This window comes from Emydura macquarii, unplaced genomic scaffold, assembly GCF_026122565.2.
Source record: "Emydura macquarii macquarii isolate MOO-44397 ecotype Brisbane River unplaced genomic scaffold, CSIRO-AGI_Emac_v2 contig_2676, whole genome shotgun sequence".
Taxonomy (NCBI): Eukaryota; Metazoa; Chordata; order Testudines; family Chelidae; genus Emydura; species Emydura macquarii.
The window spans coordinates 27677058-27700927 of NW_027132813.1; the positions used below are offsets into that span (position 1 = coordinate 27677058).

The window sequence follows — 23870 nt, forward strand, 5'->3', positions numbered from 1 at the left end:
CATGTTCAGCTGCTCCGCAACTGCCGACAGCAACCATGAATTGTTTCTTTCCATGGCTTCCAGCAAGGCTACTGGAAAGGAATTGTCATATTCCACGTGGCGGCTCCTCTGGTGCTTGTGGAAATACTGCAGGGTCAGGCGCGTTGTGTTCACAATGCTCTGCACTAGTGTGGAAAGCGTTGTGAGAGCTGTGTGGGATCTGTGCTTCTCTAGCAATGGTGGATGTACTGGTTTGCTAGGCTTTTGAAAAGCGGTGCGAAATATCATAGGATATAGATAAAATTATGGGAGGGGGAAAAGTGCATCATGGGGTGTTCACGCCAGGTCCTCAGTCACCCCTTTGTAATATTTTGCTGCTGGGAGGCATTGCAAACACTTCCCAAAACAACCTGCATTAGATGGTGGTGAGTTGCATTGTGGGATAGCTACCCATGGTGCACTGCTCTCTGCATCGATGCAAGCACTGCTAGTGAGAACATGCATCGCTGACACAAGGAATGTAGTGTGGAAATGCACAACTGACTTAATTACTGCAGTGGCTGTTTGCTGACATAATTAGGGCAACTTAATTTTGTAGTGTAGACACACCCTGTGTGGGAAACAGTACATCCTACTTCCTACCTTTCCAGTGTGCCCTGAACACTGGTTTCTCATCTGGATCAGAGTAATGTCCATTCACATGAACAGTCTCTATCCTAAAACATTAGACCTTTATTGAAATTCAAAAATCTTTACTTAAAAATGTTGGTCTTGGAGCCATTGGGTGGGGGCAGTGCTGCCCTTTCGGATGTACACTGTATAGTCTTTACCCTAGAGCAGATCAAGGCAGTCAGGGACCCTAGACACATCTGCACCCATGCCATGGCCCTGCCCTTGCTAGGAGTGACCGTGGCAGGATTTCCCCTCACTTTTCCAAGAGGCAGGGGCAGCAGCATTGGGGATCCCTTCTCCTTAGGAGTAGTAGCTGGGAATCAGTGCCACCCTTTGCTCCTCAGATAGAGGTGGCAGCAGGGGGGGACCCTCCGTTCTTAAACCAGCTGCTAGGTCTCTTGGAGACAGAGAAGACCTGATGTAGGGGGCAGATCTGCCTACTATGGGGTTTATACCTTGCTCTGAAACATCTGTACTGGGCACTATCAAACAGGATATTGGACTACATGGACCTCCTGATAGTCTGGTGTATTCTATGTTCCGAATAGTAATTCAAATAGGAGAAAAGTCGTGCAGCATTGTGTAGTGATTTATGAGCTGGGCAAGTTTTTCACTTGGGACACTAGGATAAAATCACCAAATTAGTTTTCAGTTTTGACTTAAGCAGGAATCTTTTACTTCTTGTAAAAAATGGATACAGTAATCTGTCCTAAGATACTTCCTTTGGGTCCTTAATGGTGGCTTTTATGAAGAAATGTTCAGCATTAAACTAAAGCTGACACAGCTTCCAGATTAATGCATATGAAAATTTGAGTTCTATCTATTCAGACTTTGCTTTGTCATTACAGCAAGTCAGGTTAATTCTTAGAGTAGTGACACAGATTTAACAGGGACACCTTAATGGCTCCCAGTCTACTTCCCACTACCTCTCTCTACGTGCTTAATTTTTTAATAACCTATTTTAAAAAAAAAAAACTAGGACTATATCATTAACTGATTTGTTTCTAAATAAAACATCCTGAAACACTCCTTTCCAGAATATCCAAGAGCTTGTCCTCATTTACAGTTTGCTGGTTTAGATCTTAAGTCATTGCACATTTAAGAAGAGTAATAGTCAACTTGAGTCAAGAAGTAGAAATGATAGTTAAGAGGTATTCCCTACAGTGCCTCACTGAGTTTGTTCAGTAGGTTTGATATAACACTTTAGCTTCATAGGAACAGTCTGGATAGAACGCTTCCTACAGCACAAAAATGTCTGCATTGAAATCTTCAAATATGAAAACCTATATTTCCCAGACCTTGGGTTTTTCAGCAGGTCTTGCTCTAGAAACTAAGTTTCATTTAAGAAAGCGACATTTCTAAGGCAGTTAGTTGCAAAGATACCTATTAATATGTAGTTCATACCTTTATAGTCTGCTGCCAGCCTGCAACGCAGTAGCGGTAATGCAGGGAAAGTTCTGTTCCTTCCTCCTCCCACATACCTCCTGAAGCAATATTAATGTCAAACTCTAGTCACTGGCCACTTACATCTTGATATGATCTAACAAGAAGCTAGGACAGCTGTGTTGTTTTGATGTAAGATCCTTATCAGTAGCTCAACTCTCTCCTCCTACATAATATAAATAAAATGTTACATAGCTCAAACATATTGGAACAAAGAATTATACATATCAGATTATTAATGGGACCAGTGAATAGTTCAGTGTACAGGGAGGGAAAAATAGGTTTTTCATTGCAAATGCAAGAATATATAACATATTTGAAGATGTCAGTGGAGTGACAACTAGTACAGTAAAATGTATTATTCTCACAAGGAATTCATAGATACTTTCCCACTACACAAGGTAATATAGTAGCAGTATTCCATCACTGGTCATAAGATGGCAGAACCTCCTGCTGGCTTTACAATCCTTTAAGAATATTTTACATACATTTTTACAAAATTTCAAAAATGGAAGAAAAAGGAGGAGCTGGTTTTAGGAATTTCATTTTCTGGTTCCCAGATTTTGTACTGATAAAGGAGGATGGCAAATGCTTGCTGTTGCCTTGTTCATTTTCTAATTGTCTTGTACGAGTACACTTTAATTGGTCACACTTTAAATGAAGACTGCTATAACAGTTACAAAAACTTGTCAGTGGGCATGTTAACTTTACACAGTTGAAGCTTCAGTGAGACTAAAAGTCTTTTATGTGAATGCAATCAAGTTACTATGAAATTAAATTTTGGAAAAGAGCTCTATGGTGGATTAAGGTGTACAGTAAAACCTTTGAAACTGACAGTAATTTGGGAAAATATACAATGTTGGTTGAGCAAGTAAACTACAAAGGTGATGTTAGTAATTATTTTCCAGTTGCAATAATTCTTCACTGAACTGAAAAGGATTTTCTAAAAAGGGTACTGTGTCCCTGTTTTGCTGCTTTGTTCTGTAAAGAAGGCTTACGTTTTGCTTTCTGTTTAAAGTGGCTTTTTTCTGCTTATTAGAAATATTAGGAATGGCAAGTCTTGTCTTCCATAATTTTGCTGAAAGACTTCTTCTTTTGTGTTTTTGTGTGGTAAGGGTTGATCTCAGGTGTATTGTGAGCTCTCACAGCTTTATTGCAGAGGGGATGGGTATTTGAATTTCTAAAGATCCCCTTTCTCAAACATTCACTAAAAATCAAATTGTAGATTTTTTTTTTTTTAACTAGTTGGATTAAAAAATCTCTTTCGCTTAGTCTTGTTTTAGTCACGTCATAATTTCACTTGTTCTTCTGCCACCAAAAGTGTGTTGGTACTGGTTGCAGCTAAACTAAAAGGGATGCGTAGAGGCCTTCTACACTTCTATTTTTTTTATATTTTTAAAACATTTTTATAGTTCAGTAAAGCTTTTCATTATGATTTACTAATAACAAAGGCTTTCCAATTTGCTATAATTCTTCTTTTGATCTTGTATGTAGGTTAAATTTGGTTGAGGCCTTTGTGGTAGATACAGAGCTACGGCAGTGCCTTCAAGAAGAGCTTCTACGTCGTTTTCCAGATCTCAACCGGCTATCCAAGAAATTTCAAAGACAAGTAGCAACCCTGCAGGACTGTTACCGAATGTATCAAGCTATTAACCAACTGCCTAATGTTGTACAGGAACTGGAAAAACATGAAGGTAATGTGCCTCCTGTCCCCTTATTTTAAATGTTTTATCTCTTGTGATACATTGATATTGACAAGAAGTAGTGTATGGATTTCAAAAGAAACTATGATAGCCTGTTTTGACAAGGGGAGTAAAGCTGAAAAGGAACTTGAAAAGTGTTGAAATTCTTTAACATCAGAGATACTTTTCAGATGAATTTAGCAAGTGAATAGAAAGAAAAATTATTCTCATGGCATAGTATCCCTCTTTCAAAATCACTTTATAACTGATAGATAGCCAAGAGGGAAATTTCAGTCCTGTCTTCTAGGGGAAAAAAGAAATCTAGTAAGCCAGTTTGTCTTCAGAATTCTCTCTCTAAATATAAAAATAGGTAACGGAATGTAAGTTTTCTTATTTGAAAGTAACACAATAAAGTTAATTGTTGATGTGTTTGAAGAGAAATATTTTAGCTGTGAAATGCAGTAATTCTCTAAAATAGTCTGGGTTTAAATAAAAAAATCAAATTCACAAGAATTGAAAATTTTAGTGGAATAACTGGAAACACTTCTTTGCTTTTTGTTAAAAATTAATGAAGCAAAGCTTTCCCTCATCTTAAGGCAATAACAATAAGGTAGGCAGTCTCTTGTTTTTTATTAGAGGGGAAGCTCATAATGATACTATAGGCAGAAAACGTGGCTTCTACAGGGCATAATGAATAAGGAAAAAATAAAATGGTTATTTCTATCTGTTTTTAGCTTGAAGGTGTTCAGTACCCATAAACAAAAATAATTGGTTTCTCTTTCTTGATAAATTATAGTACAGTGTGAAAAGGGAAGGAGAACACCATAAAATAAGGTATATTGTGACAATTATGAGGGAAATAGACTTCCGGGTATGCAGTACCTACCATGCAGTGTAAAGTGTAATCCTTTGTAAACCTCTGTACGAGTGTAGAAAATCCATATTGCTACAACAAATTAAAATTTGGTTGTATAGACCACCATATTACGTGGCTGCCTGATCATACTGAAAGCAGATATTTTTCCCCTTAGGAAAGTGAATATATTTATATAGCCAAAAAGAATCTCAGAATCTAACTAACAATGTCCTTGTGTTACAGAACAAGGTTTTACAAAATGGTGGTAAAATCTTTGTAATATGTATTTTTATTCATACTATAGCGGTGAAAGGGGTGTTTTGTTTTTTAGAAATGTTGAGCACTAAGTAATTTTATCTCCAAAATTACTAAAAACCTGTAGTCTGGAGAAAGGAGAAATAGTAGGCCAGATCTTAATTGCCTCTGTTAATGTGAGTTGAGGGATGTGGCCCCCAACTATTTTAGTTTCATGAGATTTCTACCGTGCCTTATGAGACACCATGATTAACACAAGCAAAAATGCTCTCAGTTATTAACTGAATATTTTAATAAAGAAAAGAATAAAACCAAAACACAAGCAAGCAGTAAACAGTGGTTATAGAAGAGTCGCAATCTGTTTTGTATGTCTCTTTATGGAGAGCTTTCAACAGAGATTACACCTTTGAAGGGGTCTGTCCTGGTGGGAACACCCTTCTTAAGACCACAAAATATATTTTCCACAAATCCGTTGAGTCCTACCTTAGTTTATCATGGAAAACAGTTGACAGAAAGCAGTGTTTCCTAGGAGTTTCATTAATTATCTTGAATGTCTCATTTAATAAAATAAAATAAGCAACCAGAACCAAGCATCTATTATTCTCCCAACAGCATGTGTACCGACTTTTAGAAGATACTTAGGCAATTTTGTAATAACCTAAAATTACCATAATAAATTATACTTTTTATTAATAAAATTTTTCATAAAAAATTTAGGCTTCTTATCCCCCACTATACTCGCTCACAGGTCAGATTGGGGAAAAATAGTGCATGAACTCTTCTACAGGGTCTGTCACAACCCAAGTACTGCCAAAAACCAGATGCTGGATTTGTGGTCTAGGCCCCCTCTGGTGAAGATCTTGATCCCAGTGAAAAGCTTGTGTATGTTAAGATGGACAAGTGATGCTTGTTCATTTGTTTTTAAATAATAAGGAAATTTAAAGCTCTGCTAACTTCACATCAGTTGAGATTGTAACTAGTTTACACCGTGTAACCAGATTTTTCCTCTAAATTAGACGCACCGTGCTTCCATATCCATGCTTATTCTATATCCATTTGCAAGATAGGGAGTAAAATATACTCACAATGTGCTATGTGAGGACTACAAATGAAACTGAATATTGTTCAGCACTGTGCAGCGTAAAACTCTCTCTCTCCCTGACTGAGTTAACCCATGATGGTGCCACATATTCTGGGCTCTTCAGACATTTACTCCTTAATCTGAGGATTTATTCCCACCTCTGGATGTGGCCTCAAAGTCAGTGTTGACCTTACCTAGCAGCCTGCACTTGCCATTCTCTCTGGGATGGAGTCTGTCTTTGCCCAGCCTGTGTGTCAGATGTGGCTTTCATCCACTTTGAAGACTGCAGTTCTGTGCATTCTGTCACTGTTTTTTTTTTTTTTTCGCTATTGGCTTTTTCTTTGAATCGATATAATTACAGGTGAAAAGCCATACATATGAAATGAATCCATTTTTAAGAGTCTTACTGAGAGCATAATTGATTGGGCAAAAAGTTTTTCTGGCTGTATGCTGTTTTTAGCAGCAAAAATTTTAATTTCATTACGTTTCAAGTTTTGAGATGTAAAGTGTTCTTATCTTTCAACTTTCTCTATAGTAATGCAGCATTTTTAATTTTGAGTTAATAGGTATACCAAATGCTAAAACAGGTGTAATAAACCTTTTGCCATAGTAAACTGAAAATTGTGACAATCATGGAATTGTGGTTTAATTTAAAAAAATGAGGGGAGCAAAGGTAGGAGGTTCTTTGAGATGTTGCTCATGTCCATTCCACTATAGGTGAGTGCATGCCTCCGTGCACGGTTCCCGGAACCTTTTCCCCCTTAGCAGATCCTGTAGGGCCAGCTCCAGTGCCCCCTGGAGTCCTGCGCACATGCTGTGGTATATGAGGTGCTGCTGGCCCTACGCCCCCTCAGTTCCTCCTTTCCGCCCGTGATGGTTGCTGGAACTAGCCTTGCTCTTTGCAAGTACTGTTCCCCTTGTTTGGACTTGTTTTGTATTCTGAGTTTAGTTTTAGTTAGTTAAGTAGTTAAGTGTTGTTAAGAGTAGTTAGAGATAAGGCAGGTCCCTGCGGGGACTTAGAGCGGCCAGGCCATGCCCCGGTCACTGGGTTTCAAGCCATTTGCCTCCTGTGGGAAGGCCTTCCCACTTAGCGACCCCCACGATGGCTGTCTTAAGTGCTTGGGGGAAGCGCACAGAAAGGATAAGTGTAAAATCTGCAGGGCTTTTAAACCAAGAACTCAGAAGGACCGAGAAATCCATTTGAAAGCCCTGTTAAGGGAGGCAGCGCTCCACCCAGTGTCCGAACCGGCCCGCTCTACCTCAGCACCGAGCGTAACCTCAGTGCAGAGTGCACCCCCGGCCTCGACTCGGAACCGCGCAACATCGCCGGCACCGAAGAGGAAGAAGCAGTGCGTGGAGCACGGACACTCCCCTGCGCCGTCGGTATGGGCAGGGTCGAGTATGGAGATGCACCGGACCCGGCCCGTCGAGTCTTCTCCAGTGCCTGCATCTCCGGTCAGGGAGCCTCCCCTGACTTCTGGGAATGGGAGAGTGCCCCTGCCGACGCCATCGACACCAGAGGTTTTTCAGGAGTCAAGAGCCTTGTAGGCCTTGTCTACTTCCCCCCACGGCTGAGGGAGAAGGGGCCGGTGTCATGGGGAAAACCCGTGTTGGGTCTCCTTGAAGGGCGGTGGAGATCCCCGATATGGGGAGGAAGATCTCCCGCTGGATGGCCTCCGGGGGGGGTAGAGCAGACCTGCTCCCCCAGCAGTTGCTCCAGGTCAGCGTCATTGAGCCATCCTGCTCCGGCACGGGATGTGGTGTCTCCTTCTTGGTACCGACGTCGATCCCCGGCACCGGAGGCAGCGCATGCCAGGATGTGGCATCGGTTGAGGTCTGCCAGGCGGCACTCGGACAGCTCCTGTTCCAGATCCCCAGCACCAAGGAGTTCGCCCGTACCCAAACAGCGCAGAACTTGGTCGCTGTCGGAGGACTCGGCATCACGCAGTTCACGATGCGGAACCCAGTTGCCGGAGTCCAGCGTGGCGCCAACCTCGGTTACCAAAGGGGTCTGCAGGGCCGCACGGCAAGCGGCACCGGAAATCATCGGTACCGGGACGACAATCCGGTACCTCTAGTTCTTTGGAGCACACCTCCATTCGTCGGCACCGCTCGCGGCGATGGAGGCAATTTTCTTCATCCTCCAAGTCGAAGGTGTCGAGAGGGCCGTCCCTGGCACGGAAGGGCGCCTGGGACCGAGGACGTGCACAGCACCGCTGACTCAGGGTCTCCCAGAGGGGACAGTTGTCGGGAGAGCCGACACCCCCACAAAGCATGACAGCCTGTGGTGCAGTCAGCCTCAGGTTGGCCCCAGGGTCAATGGCCGCAACAATGGCCGAATTGGGCCCTATAGGGTATCCAGATGGGGCCGGGGCCCCAATTCATTCTGTCATTGGGGGTGCTGACCATGCCTCTGGCACAGGAGAAGGCCCATAGGCACCACTCCTCAGACGAGGAGTCGGACCCATGGAGGGACCCTCGATGGGTGCAACTGTTCGTCAGGAGGGGGCGCACCTGCAGGATGCGTCTCAGCAGTCCCCTTCCTCCTCACCAGACGGGGCAGTCTCCCAGGACAACTCAACGCCACTGGAGGATTTCAGGGCACACCTGGAGCTGCTCAAGAAGGTGGCCTCCAACTTGGGGCTGGAGGTGAAGGAGTTAGAAGAGGCCGAAGATAGCCTTTTTAATGTGCTGGCGGTTAAGGCCCTTCTATCCTGAATGGGCAAAGATCACTTAGGACTGTTGGGTCCTTGGGATAGTCTCAGGGGGCTATGCCCTACAGTTTACAGGAGGGTCTGAGACCCATATTAGACCTGCATCGTCTAAACAAATATGTCAAACGACTCAGGTTTCGCATGGTCTCCCTAGCCTCCATAATCCCTTCCCTGGATCCAGGAGACTGGTATGCCGCCCTCGACCTCAAGGACGCATACTTTCATGTGTCTATCCTCCCGAGCCACAGGTGTTTTCTCCGTTTCACGGTGGCTGGCTCCCACTGTCAGTTCACAGTCCTGCCCTTTGGCTCCAAGAGTGTTCACAAAGTGTGTGGCTGTAGTGGCTGCCCACCTAAGACGAAAGGGTGTGCAAATTTTTCCTTACCTGGGCGATTGGTTGATCAGGGGCAGGTCCAGGTCCCAAGTTCACAGCGTGATCCTCACTTGCTCCACGTGCAGCAGGCTGGGACTGCTTATAAATGAACAGAAGTCCACTCTAACCCCATTGCAACGCATAGAATTCATTGGGGCTACCCTGGACGCTTCCCAGGCTAGAGCCTTCCTGCCTCAGCCACGTTTCGAGGTGATGGTCTCTATCATCTCCCAGCTGCACCGATGCCCCACGACAACAGCCAGGCACTGTTACAGCTGTTAGGCCACATGGCGGCCTGCATGTACTTAGTGAGACTAGCTCGCCTGAGGCTCAGACTGCTTCAGACATGGTTGGCCTCAGTATATGTGCTGAGCAGACATCCATTGGACCGGGTGGTCACAGTTCCCCTGCCCGTCTTAGCCTCCCTAAACTGGTGGCAGACACCCAGGGCAATGATGAAGGGCGTTCCGTTCAGAGAACTGGTCCTATCGGTCATCCTAATTTCAGACGCTTTGGATGTAGGATGGGGAGCCCACATCAGCGCCAACCTAGGCACTCGGGCTCTGGTCGGGGGAGGATAGGTGCCTGCACATCAACGTGAAGGAGCTAAGGACCACTCGCCTAGCGTGCAAGGTGTTCCTCCGATTCCTGACAGGCAGAGTGGTGCAGGTACTGATGAACAATACCGCAACCATGTTTTACATAAACAGGTGGGGGCGCGTGCTCCTCGGCCCTCTGCGAGGAAGATATCCGTCAGTGGGACTTTGCCATGAGGCACGATTTCCACTTGACTGCCTCTCACCTCCCGGGAGTGAGGAACGACAAGGTGGATCGCCTCAGCAGGTCGTCTCTACCCCGCCACGGCTGGTCATTGCACCCAGAGGTGGTGGCTATGATCTTCCAGAAGTGGGGCATTCCCCAACTGGACCTATTTGCGTCGACCTAGAATGCGAAGTACCCGAGGTTCTGCTCGCTCCGGGGTCGCAAGACTGGGTCAATGCTGACGCGTTCCTCATGGACTGGATGGGGACCTTTATATGCATTTCCGCCCATTCCGCTCCTGCCCAAGGTCCTGCTGAAAATAAAGAGGGACAGGGTGGACGTTATACTCATCGCTCTGGCCTGGCCGAGACAGCACTGGTTCAGCATGCTGCTGGACCTTTCGATCACCCCACCCCTGGAGCACCTGAGGCGGCACAACCTTCTATCCCAGGACCATGGTTGCCTGTTGCCCCCGGACCTGGACTCCCTGCACCTCACGGCCTGGAGGCTCTGTGACTGATGGAGGGGGAGAGAGCCTGCTCGGTGCATGTTCAATAAGTCCTGCTTGGCAGCAGGAAACCTTCTACACAGGTCGTGTATTGGGCTAAGTGGAAACGGTTTACCTCTTGGGTGGAGTCCCGGGGCATTCCATCCAGCCTCTTGCCTATCCAGCTGATCCTGGAGTACCTGCTCCAGCTAAAGCTCCAGGGCCTGGTGCTGGCCTCGCTGAAGGTTCACCTGGCGGCCATTTCGGCCTTCCATCAGCCGCTAGAGGGGAGATCATTGTTCTCCCATCCCATGTCGTTTAGGTTCCTCAAGGGGGTGGAGAGGCTTTATCCGCAGGTCCACAATCCGGTGCCTCCCTGGGATCTCAGCCTGGTCCTCTCGAGACTCACAGGGCCCCCCTTTGAGAACCCATGGCTTCATGCCCTCTGCTCATGCTTTCATGGAAGGTATCCTTCCTGGTGGCCATTACTTCAGCTAGGAGGGTCTCCGAGATTAGGGCCTTGACCTCGGAGCCCCCTTATACAGTATTTTATAAGGATAAGGTGCAGTTGAGGCTGCACCCAGCCTTCCTTCCCAAGGTGGTTTCCCAATTTCATTGTAATGCTTTGGAGGAGGAGAGGAGGTGGCATTTGCGGGACATGAGACGAGCCCTGGCCTTCTACATCGAGCGTACAAAGCCGGTCCAGACATGGATGCAGCTCTTTGTCTCAGCTGACTGGATGAAAGGCTCACCTGTCTCCACCCAGCGCATCTCCTCTTGGATTACATCATGCATCAAGTTCTTCTACCAGCAGGCGAGGGTGCCACTTCCGGGAACCATCACAGCGCACTCAACCAGAGCTCAAGTCTCGTCTACAGCTTTCCTGGGCAGAGTGCCCCTGCAGGACATCTGCAAAGCTGCCACCTGGTCGTTGGTGCATACCTTCACATCCCACTATGCCATCCTTCAGCAGGCGAGAGAGGACGCGGGATTCGGCAGAGCGGTGCTGAGAGTATCTCACCGGTAACTCCAACCCACCTCCAAAGGTATTGCTTGTTAATCACCTGTAGTGGAATGGACATAAGCAAGCACTCGAAAAAGAAAACAAGCTTACTTACCAGTAACTGATGTTCTTCGAGATGTGTTGCTCATGTCCATTCCACAACCCACCCCTCGTCCCTGCTGCCGGAGTTGGCGGAAAGAAGGGACTGAGGGGACGTAGGGCTAGCAGTGCCTCATATACCGCGGCATGTGCGTGGGGCTCCAGGGGTCGCCGGGGCCGGCCCTACAGGATCTGCTAAGCGGAAAAAAGTTCCGGGAACCGTGCACGGAGGTGTGCACTCACCTATAGTGGAATGGACATGAGCAACACATCTCGAAGAACATCAGTTACTGGTAAGTAACCTTGTTTTTTGCAATGGGTTAATTCCTTTCCTTTTCACCTTTCGAGATGTTACATGTTAATTCTTCTCCTTCCCTCTCTGTGCACAACTTACTTTGATAACAGTAGGGATTACATGCAGAGAATTTGTTGATAGCATTATAAAAGGGATGGCCTTTTAAAATGAAACTGTACATGCTACAATGAGACAAATGGAGTTTAATTTGGAGCTACTTGATAAAGCTTCCATCACTAATTCATTAACATGAAGCATTATGCATATAAAGAGTGTGAAAATAGCATGTGAAAACTGTTTTTATAATTCAGTGTTTACTGGCTCTTAAGTATTGTATCGCCATGCCTTAGATTTAAGTAACGAAACTAGAATGAAAATGAATTTTAATATAAACTAATTTTAAAAATGTCTGTTTTGATATGATGATTCATATGTGAAAGAAAACCAGTATTTTCTTAATCTTAAATTTGACTTTTATTGTGAATTTGTGCATTTTGCCTTTAGATTTTTGGAAAACATACTCATCTAACTTCATTATTAAAGTAGCATCATTAAACTTTCTTCATTCTTTTAAAGAAGGGGAATTATTACAGTTACATATTACATATATCAAGTAATACATATCATATATCATAATTACATGTATCAAGTATTCAGGTATGTCTACGATTATTGCATTGCATGTGCCCCTGCTCTATCAGTGCACTGAAAACTGATGAGTCCACTTTCGGAGAAGAGAAGTTATTTCAAACTCTGCTTATCCAATCCCAACCACTTTCGTAGTGCATCCTATTTCTCCAAATTAGTTCAGGTCTGTCTTCCAAGTTTTCTCTTTAAAAAAAATCTAATATTTATCACAATTTACGTTCCTTCAGCTCTTTGGAATGAGAAACATAATTGCCTCCATATACATCATAAAGTGGATGGACTGGAATTTGTGACTTTGCAATGTTACATAAATCCACAATTTCAAACTCCCCACCTAAAATAGTAGCACACTTCATACTTCCAATTTATTGGTGCGTATTTCTTTTCTTTGTGCTACTGTGCTCCCTTATGTTGTTCTTCAAAGTTGTTTTCCAGATGCTAGTTAGGTTTAAAATGACTGTCTTCCATTTCTACAATTTCAGCAGTCCCCTGATGAAAGGATTTAATCTTTTACTCATGAATAGATATTGATCAATTTTTTAATCAAAAGCCGAGCAAGAAGCCAGAAGAGAAAAAGAGAACCAGAAAAAACAACTTCCTTTCTGACAGTTATGAAATTCTGGGATTGAAAGCAGAATAGCTTAATCTCTGAGCCCATTCTGTTCTTGGCCTGCCAGTGAGAGTGGTGTTAGTGATGGTACTTGATGTAGCCCTATGTGGACTGAGACCATCAACTTATTTCCCTTAGCCCATTGAATAACCTTCAAATGGAAATGACAGGTCACTATGTACCTGAGATAGACTAGGGTGCATGATTTAGGATTGAAAGGCTCTATAACGTCCTGAACTGTCTAGTCCCTTAGCTTGTGCATCTTTTAGTCTTTGCTGGCCTGGATTGGGGGAGTTTTTAAAAAAAAAAAAAAAAAAAAAAGTGTTAAACACTGCTTGACACGTAGTTTACCAAGTGTCTAACTCCTTTAAAAAAATGTTGAATAAAGTATAAGCAGCAAATATTTACTACTGCTTCAAAGACTCATGGTGCATTATTAAATAATACAATTTGTGAAGAAGGTTAGGATGACTTTCTATCAGCTTGCAACCTAGACAGTTTAAAATTTTGACATGTTTTAAGCAGAATGCTGACAAGTGAAGGTCTGCAGAGCTCATTAAGTTAACCGAAAATGGTAAGAACTTTGCTGATGTCCATCTATGCACCTTCCTGATTCAGAATGTGCTTTGTGATGCTGAAGTCCAGCAGTCTTTTGAGACCTGAGAATATTTTTGGAACAGTAACTTTTAAGAAAATTTTCCCTGCAGGCTTAGAAGCCTGATGATCATAACTTTCCCTTTTACAGTATGTTTGTCAGTCCTGTGCTACCGAGCACTGAAGATATGTGGAGGCATAACAAACGGGAATTAGCGGCACCAAGACACTGCCTGCTATCTCAGTTCATGCCACTATTATAGGCAGAAGTCGATGCAGCAAATATGCCCCCATTTTGCTTTACTGGAAGTGAGCATTCTGGCACTTTTCACTATCATTTTTGTTCTGCACTGCACCAGTTTTGGGGGAATTAAAAGGGAAACTTCTGCTTAGCACTCCCACAGGCAAGTCTTGAAGACAATTTCTGTAGGTGATTCCTAAGGAGTCTCTCCGTATCACATCAAATACAGTTCAGTACATAAAATCAATACATTTTTAGATGCACTCTATCTTGCTAAAAGCTGGTTAATACCTAATAAGATCTGGAGTATTCAAACCAGGAGACAACCATTGAGGAAGTGTATATGTTTCTTCTCCTCCACCATGGTCCCAAAGAAATCAGGAGATGGGAGAGTGGTGTTGGGGTTTACAGAAATGAAATGATCTAGCTCTCCAAATACCTGGGGACCAAAAGATGGGTTGTGGTTCATACCTTTAAAAAAAAAAAAAAAAAATCTATATTCTAGAATTGAGAGAGAAGGCATCAAATTCCAAAACTGAGCCGGTAGCCTACTTTTTTAAATGGAGGGGGGGCCTGTCAAATGTTTCAGGTGTTGGCAACTGCAGATAGGGGAGGGATGGTTGTGGATAAACATACCCTAGAGCCTCGAGCATTTAGGGCAGTAGTCAGTGACTGCTCAGTAGTTAATATTGGTGAGGTGGGGAATGAGAGTGAAAGTGAAATGGAGAGGAAGAGATTAGGATTTCTCTAAATAGGCTGGTAAGGAAACAGGAAGTTTTGGTAATAGGCACTACCTAGTACTGTCTACCTGTTAATGCCCTGAGGTTACTAGTGAACATGAAAGGCATAGATCATGTTCAGATGCAAACCTCATAATCCTATGCTTAATCAGCTGCTGCAATATTACAGCCTTTGATTCATTTTGAAGAATTCCAGGATAATTCATATTATTAGTAATACTGATTAGCTCTTGTGACTAAATTATACCTTGTGGCTGCAAAAATGTAAATATTTACTTACTGATATGAAGTGTTTGCAGCTGGCTGTTGTGTAAGCTCACAGCTGCAGTCCAGTAAATATGCTGTTTTCACAGAACTGTAAATGTCTGCAGGTGCTAACAATACATCTGGAGTCTTATTTCTTTGTGTTTCATTGCTTGTGGATTATTTCATACACTTAAAATTCTATATCTTTTTGTGAGAGATGTGGAATATCCTCTTGTGACTATTGTATTCAGCATTAAGTCATATATACAGGACATGCAGATAGACAGATGTTATGTTTTACAATTCAGTTTCTTTTTGAACGTTTAATGGATTGGCTGGCTTCCCATTTGAAATTAATATTAGCAGATGTAAAGATCTGATGCAGAGTGGTGAAGAAGAGACATTTTAACAGAGAATTTCCCAGTGATGCCCACGGTCTGAGTTACAACTTGTAATGTTGGAAGTTTTCTAACTTATGGGATTTTAGTTTTAATACAAACCGTTTACATGGGGCAAAGAGAATAGAAGTTTTCAAATGATTTAAATTAGTACACCTTAAAATTGGTAGCTCTAGCAGATAATATTTCAGTGAAAAAAGTTTTCAAATCTCCACTTCCCCCAGCAACACTGAGTTGTGTTCAGATGGTTCATGTTCACTTTAATTGTTACCTATATTGTGCAGCACTCAATGCCGTTTAATTACTTCACTGTGGATATGAATAAGTGTATGTAATAGCACCAAATGATGCTCTAGTGAGAGTGCAAATGGTTAGTCTCTATTTTTGGAATGAGATAGATAAGCTAAAATAGGAAGAATTTCTGGAGTAAATGCAGTCTGTGAAAGAACTTGTCATATCTTAGTGAAAACCGACAGCTCATTAGTTGTGTACTGGTGCTATTTTGCCTCAGGCTGGTGAATTCAACGGAATATGTAGAGAAATGACTATCACTTTTTGTTCTTTGACAGGAGCACACCAGATGTTGTTGCTAGCAGTGTTTGTAATGCCTCTTAACGATCTCAACTCTGACTTCTCCAAGTTTCAGGAAATGATAGAAACAACGTTAGACATGAACAAGGTATGGGATAGTTTCTCTAAAGTATGAAGTGTCTTGCTGACTGACCTACACTGGTTTGGTTCACTCTTGCATTAAGAAACTGAGTGTGTAATATACATAAATGATATTTTGTTGCTATAGAATATTAAGTTGCTATTAATTAGACAGTCATTAGGGTAGCCCGTTGAGTGTAAATGTAAGTTATTTTTTGAGCTTGGATCCTGATATCTGGAGGCAGAATGACTTAGGTGAATGGGAATGCACAGACTAGTTCTTATTTCGACAAACTGTTAGATTTAAATCTGAGTTACAGATTAGTTATACAGGTCACTTGAAAAGGATGGAAAGGAGACTCTGTGCCTAGGGTTAGCTTTCTGATATTGCCACAAAGCTAGTTAGATTCACAGATCTAACCTGTTTCCCAAGGCCTTAGTGAGCAAAAGAATGCATTCAGCCCTTGAGAGGATTGAGGTCCTCATGTTACTGTGCCCTAAAGCTGGCTGAAAATTGTCAAAATTTCAATAAGTACTTTTCACAAAATTATTTTTTCCACCAGTTGTACTGTGCGGCCACGCGTCTAGAAGATCTTGAAGCAGTCAGTTTGGAAGGGAGTTCTATCCAGTTGTCCTTAGCTCAGAGGGAATCATTGCAGTGCAAGTCACTGACTGCTTTAAATTCAAAAGGGATGAGGTAGTGTTTTTTCATTGAACTCAAATAATAGGAAAATGCTGGAAGGAATTGCAAATTTGGGGTTTGGAACTAGAATAGAAAAGATTTAAATAAATCACTTTATTGCATGAATGTGCTTACTTGCTCAAAATCCAAAGACCTGCAGCATTGCTTCTCGTCCTAAGAGCAATAGTCAACAAGAGTGTAAAGATCAGTTAAAAAAATTAGAAACTTCTCTCATTTTCCATTTAAAAAATACATTTACCCTAAATTCATGTAGATGAGACTATTTCCAGGAATAACTTCTCCAGCAGGGTAACATGGCACATTTGAGCAAACTGTACAAGAACTTTTTTTCAAGTGCAATAGCTGATTATATCAAGTTTGTTTTTAGACAAGTTTACAGATAGTGGTGTTGCCATATTCTGTTATGGCTGATTGCCAGGTTGATCTCTTAATAAACTATTAATTTGTATGAAAGTAGCATCTACAGGTCCCAGTGGTGATTGCAGCCCTCTTGTGCTAGATGCTGGACAAACACAAATTAAAAAAAAAACCACCATTACCCCCAAAAGTTTACAATATCAACATGAGAGCATGTACGTGTTGGTTTGAACAGAAGGAAGGGAGCACAAGAACAACAGTGACAAAGTTACATGCTTACATTGACAGCAGCACAACTTGATGTCAAAAACACTTTTAATTTTAAATAACCTCTGCCTACACTTTCATTTTACTTGTTTTTATTTTATATTTTGCGGTGACATTGTAACTTTCCAAACTGACTCTAGTTATTTATTTTTAGCCCCCTATTCAAGTTTTCTCATAGGTTATTCAGGGGCAATGGTTGGTTACTTCCCAAATTAAAGGCATATTATTATAATATTATATTATTGAACTTGTAAACATGAAAAAATAGACTTTGGGTCCCCCCTGCTGACCCATCTATGTTCCTTTAGACAGTTATAGAAAGGAGATGTTTCTCTGCTTCCTGAACTAGTGCTTAATTTCTGCAAAAAATATTCCAACCCAAAATATATTCTTGTCCTAAATTGTGTACCAATGCTACGTTGGATGAGTAAAGCTATTCTGACACTGCATACTTTCAAATTCCAACCACTGATTTAGCATTTATGGGGTTTTTAGATTTGCAACTTCTCTAAAATAAAGCTACCTAAGTCTTCTGTTGATAGTATTACAAGTTATTTAAATTGTAAACTCTTTTGGACAGGTGCCTGGCACAGTAGAGTCCTCATCAATAAATAGGGCTCCGAGGCACTACAAATAATAAATATATGCTTATTAACTGCATGCACCTGGGAGCCTGTCCTAAATACTGAGGTTGTTTTTCAAATCTATATAGGAAATTTGACATTTATCATTCAAATGAATGGACGATTATGTCTAAATCCCCTGAACTGCTTTGAAAATTCAATGTGTTATTCAAGTACCAAGGCTAGCATGAGAGAAAATAATTGAATTTGTATTTTGTATATTGGAACACATTTTGAAAGAGAAAGAAGATCAGGAAATAGAAATAAATGGTAATTGGGATAAAATATAACATGGTTTTGCAGAAGGAAGAATCATGTAACACCACCCTGATTTCCTCTTTTGAGAAGATAACTGATTTTTGAGACAAAGGAAATCCAGTAGATCTAATCTACCTGGATTTAAGTAAAGCATTTGATAGAATTCCATATGGGAAATTATTAGTTAAATTGGAGAAAATGGGGATTAATGTGAGATTTGAAAGGTGGATAAGGAACTGGTTAAACGGGAGATTACAGTGGGTCATACTGAAAGGGGAGCCGTCAGACTGGAGGGAGGTTACTAGTGGGGTTCCTCAGGGATCGGTCTTGGGACCAATCTTATTTAACATTTTTATTAATGACCTTGGTGCATAAAGTGGGAGTGTGCTAATAAAATTTGCAGATAACACAAAGTTGGGAGGTATAGCCAATATGGAGGAGTACCAGAATATCATACAAGAAATCTGGACAATCTTGAAAACTGGAGAATAGAAATGGGATGAAATTTAATTGTGCAAAGTCATGCACTTAGGGGCTAACAACAAGAATTTTTGCTATGAACTGGGGACTTATCAGTTGGAAGTGACAGAGGAGGAGAAAGACCTGGGTGAATTGGTTGATCACGGGATTACTATGAACTACCAATATGAAGCGGCTGTGAAAAAGACTTAATGCAGTCCTAGGATGCATCAGGCAAGGTATTTCCAGTAGAGATAGGGAGGTGTTAGGATATAAACTGGCCATTAATAAGTTTAGACTTAAAATTAGACAAAGGTTTCTAACCATCAGAAGAGTGAAGTTCTGGAACAGCCTTCCAAGGGGAACAATGGAGGCAAAAAACCTAACTGGCTTCAAGACTGAGCATGATTTGTTTATGGAGGGGATGGTATGATGAGACTGCCAACAGTGGCATGTAGCTGATCTGCGACTACTCGCAGCAAATATCTCCCATGCCTGGTGATTGGACACTAGATGGGGAGGGCTCTGGGTTACTACAGAAAATTGTTTCCCAGGTGTCTGGCTAGGGGTCTTGTTCAGGGTCTAACTGATTGCCACATTTGGGGTTGGAAAGGAATTTTCCCCTGGGTCAGCTTGGCAGAGACTCTGATGGCTTTTCACCTTCCTGTGCAGCATGGGGCACAGGTCACTTGCAGGTTTAAACTAGTGTAAATGGTGGATTCTCTGCAACTTAAGTCTTTTAATCATAATTTGAGGACTTCAGTAACTCAGCCAGAGGTTATGGGTCTATTGCAAGAGTGGTTGGGTGAGGTTCTGTTGCCTGCAATGTGAAGGAGTTCAGATTGTGATCATGATGGTCCCTTCTGGCCTTAAAGTCTGAGTATTCATAACCCTTGTGGCAAAAGTCCCCCTGGGGTGCGTGGAGGAACATTTGGGGGACGCGGCAGGGCTTGGGCAAGCCCCCATAGGTGTCAGCACTTACATCTTTTACTGTAACCTTACATTTTACTGTGCCAAATTTATCTTTCTGTAAACTAGTCATGCCAGCCTGTTTCAGGCCTAAGGACGATAGTCCTTACTTGTGTGGCTAACCTGAATATCTTAGAGGCCTGAGGGTTGTAGGATCTGTGTTGCAAAATTGTTTAATGCTTGTATTCCACCTCTATATCCTAAATATTCTTTATCGTCTATTCTTGGCTATAATGGAAATTACAGTTCATTCGCTATCAACATTGCAATAAGATCACCATCTCTCAAGCAATTGTATAAGCAAATCAAGGAAGTTAACATGTCTCTTCCAGCCCCACACTTCTAATTCTAGATAGAAACCCCTTTACCTTTTGATCTGTTTCAGAAAGCAAAAGTGGTAGTCATCACAACTGGTTATTGTACACTATGTTCAGCAGTCCTGAAAATGCAGACTTGACATGTTGATGTCATAGACTCGTAGGACTGGAAGGGACCTCGAGAGGTCATCTTGTTCAGTCCCCTGCACTTATGGCAGGGCTAAGTATTATCTAGACCATGCCTGACAGGTGTTTGTCTAACCTGCTCTTAAAAATCTCCAATGATGGAGATTCCACAACCTCCCTCGGCAATTTATTCCAGTGCTTAACTTTCCTGACAGTTACGAAGTTTTTCCTAATATCCAACTTTGCTTGCTAATTGCCTTTGCTGCAATTTGCTTTCTAATTGCTTTTGCTTTAATTTAAGCCCGTTGCTTCTTGTCCTATCATCAGAGGTTAAGGAGAGATGTTTTTCTCCCTTCTTGTAATAACCTTTTATGTACCTGAAAACTGTTACGTCCCCTCAGTCTTCTCTACTCCAGACTAAATAAACCTAATTTTTTCAGTCTTCCCTCATAGATCATGTTTTCTAGACCTTTAATCATTTTTGTTGCTCTTCTCTGGACTTCCTCCAATTTGTCCACATCTTTCCTGAAATGTGGCACCTAGAGATGGACACAATGCTCCAGCTGAGTCCTAACCAACACAGAGTAGAGTGGAAGAATTACTTCTGGTGTCTTGCTTACAACACTTCTGCTAATACATCCAAGAACGACGTTTACTTATTTTGCAACAGTGTTACATTGTTGACTCATACTTAGCTTGTGATCCACTATGAGATCCAGATTCTTTTCTTCAGTACTCCTTCCTAGGCAGTCATTTCCCATTTTGTTTGATTATTCCTTCCTAAGTGGAGTACTTTGTATATCCTTTCACTAAAGTGGGTGAAGCAGCAATAAAGCTTTGTGTTTCGTTTTCACACAACTTTTTCTCTTCTACCTCCTATGCATTTCTAGAACAGTAATTTTTGAGGTGTAAAATAGTAAACATGATTCACTGATGTCACTGTTCCCCCAGCTTGTTAGTACTTTATTACTTTATATTAACATTCTGTTTGCAATATATTTTTCCCGTCATTTTAGGAAACCTTTTTATTGCTGATACTGTTTTCTCATGTTGGCTGAGTAAGTTTTGCTATTCCAAATGTATAGCATTTCAGGGGTTGCTATAATTACCATTTTTAATTGTTACAAAGGTGCACAAGTGTCGATCCACTCATCCTCATATCGTGTATGTGGCATAAGATGAAGACAATAAGTTTTGAGAGATGTACAGGCTTTAATTTTGAATATGCAAAATATCCATAGGAGACCATGCTTTTTCATTTGTGTGCCATTTTGGTGGTAGAGATTCATCAATTGCCTTTTCACTTTTTGTTTAAAGAAAGGGTGATGACTGACAAAAATCCCTAGAATTTACAGTAGATGCTAATACAGAGATTTAAAACCTTACACTTGTTGGAGACTATCTGTTGATTAATTTTGTTCCTTGAGACGTCTTCTGTTCTTTTCCAATAGCTGTGCTGAGCCTCTACCCTTCAAAGCTCATCCCTTCAAATCACATTCCAATTTGATGTAAATGTGTTTTACACTTCTGCTAAACAAAATAATGAACTGGATATTTTTAGTGACACCTTATGAAATGTATCATGTGAGATTTGTTTTCAAGTCAGAGGAGTTTATTAAAACTACTGTTGATTTGCCAGCTGTGGTTGTCCTGGAACAATAAACTTTCCCTCAGCATGAGCATTAAAATTTATACCTTCTGGCTGCATTTTCTGTTAGATTTTTATAGGATTTAAATATAACAGATGACTAGTAGAGAATAAGGTATGATAGAATTACAAGTGTCATAGCAACCAAGTTATAACAATAATCCATTCAGAGTAAGCTTTCTGGGGTAGGTATCAAATAATATTTGAAAAGCACCAGATATATTTGCAGTCCCATAATGACTTACTCGCTTAAATATCTGTAATAAATGTTGGTAACTGGATTATTTTTTCCATTCCTATATTTGATTAGTTATCTCTTTTCCATAGGCTTGACTCGCTTTACATTTAAAAAGAGTGATTAGACCACAGCATTGCCTAGGAGGGTTCAAATGCAATAGATTTTAATTAGTTTAACATAGTCCCTGATCCTGCAGATATTTAAACACATGAGCGGTCTTCTAGAACTGAGACTTCATTGGGTCTATTCACATGAGAAAACATATGCACTTCTTACTTAAGTATTCGCAGCATTTGGGCATTAGCCTATTTATCTGTCTATGCACATTTTTAACATATCTTCAAACGTCTCTGAGTGTTTATTAATAAACACCAGCAATCCTGAGAAAATTAAATCTTGACAAGGTTTAAAAGAAATGGGGTTTTTTGGCGGGGAAAAATGTTAGATCTTCTCTTGTTTAGTCAACACTGAGTTATGAGATTTGAATTCAGTCTATAGTGCCCTGATATGTGTTTGATACAGCAATCTGTCAGTTCATGGCTGTTGCTCATGTACTTTTACATGACCTAAATGGAGATAGAAATCTTTGACCTGTTAAGGCAGACTCCATTGAAAGTAACTGTATGTTTGTACTCCTTAATCTCTGAAGCCAGATGGACATTTGCCCATACTGGAACTGGAGAGTCTTTTATTTTAGAATTCAGTATCAGTTTCAGCAATGAAAAAGTTATTGATGTTCTCTTAAAGTCGAAAATGTGTGCAGTGGTGATGGTGGCTGTCTTTTTATTCCTGCTCTTATTGGAAGCCCAGGAGGGAATAAATCCAATCCTTCAGTGTTTTCCTAGGTTCTCCTGGTGGATTTTTTCATTAGTCATATGGCACATAAATGATGCCAGGTTTAGTGTCTGAAAACTATTGGGAGCCCAGGCGCTCATAATCCACATTTTTGTTCTAAAATTTCTCATACCAGATTGGCAGCAGCATACAGAATGAAGGCTTTGTGGAGAAGAGAATAGCTTCTGTTTTTGGCAACTTTTCTAAGTATAGTTAGAGCTACAATTAAAAGAAAAAAGTTTAAACTCTCCAGTGTTATATTTTGGGATAATAGATTGATTATTTTATTATTTTGAAGAGTTTACCTATAGGGTAATGTAATGGCAGATATGATGGGTTTTTTCCACCAAATAATACGGTGGGGGAACTATAGTCAGGATAGTTAGTTTTGAAAATTGTTCTGCTTGAGCACTGTTGCTTACTGTACTGGGATTCCACGGTGCCTTTGGAATGAATGGATTTTCATCCAAAGGTGGTAGCCCTGAGAACTCTGTGCTTGAAGGCCCCATCAACCAACACATGCAAATCCAGTTGCTAGTGTATCAAGCAGTTATGGACTTAGCACAGCATTGATGATTTTAAAGGGGATACCGGTCCATGAGGAATGAAACTAACAATCCATATTTTATACAATGTACTATGCAACACTTCTTCATGTGACATCTTCCTTTGCCGCTGTCCATCCATTCTAAACTTGGAATAATTAATCTGGAACCCTCCATCTCTAGATTGCATTGCCAGTTCCTAGCTGTCAGTTATACCAATAAGTTATGTCATTGCAAACAGTAGTCACATTCTGGTGTATTAAAGTAATTGTTTTAGTGCACTGCAGATTTGAAGCTTTTCTCAGTGAAAAGCTGCATTTTTTTAGCTGTTGGAGTTACAGCTTCTGTTTCTTTTGCGCTAACTCAGTCTGGCAGTACCACACTGGTATGCTGGTACTGTCATTTTGTTAGTGAAAATGATAAACGAGCTCTGCAATACCATAGTGTCTTGCTAATTTGTCCCTGCTGGGGTGGGTGGGTGGGTGTGTGTGTGTGGGGGGGTGGGTGGGGTGTATGTAATATAAAATAAATTTTAAAAAAACCCATAACTTGCTGCAGTTCAGTTTCTGGAAAAATAGTTTCAGCGGCAGCTGTAAGTATTGTTTCATGGATGCTTCTCTAGTGAGAAAAATTGCGTGAATTATCCAGTTTTAAGTTTGATTAGGTTAGGCCTACAGTTTCCATGTGGAATATCACA

At 41.5% G+C, this 23870-nt stretch overlaps 1 protein-coding gene across 2 annotated transcripts in view; it reads left to right on the forward strand.

Moving 5' to 3' along the window:
- The window catches only part of MSH2 (mutS homolog 2), an 84092-nt gene that overhangs the window by 38630 nt on the left and 21592 nt on the right, over positions 1-23870 (forward strand). For both annotated transcript variants that reach the window (XM_067565105.1, XM_067565104.1), the window contains exons 7-8: positions 3589-3788; positions 15748-15857. In XM_067565105.1, the coding sequence (XP_067421206.1) occupies positions 3589-3788; positions 15748-15857 (310 nt within the window). The remainder of the gene's footprint in view (positions 1-3588; positions 3789-15747; positions 15858-23870) is intronic.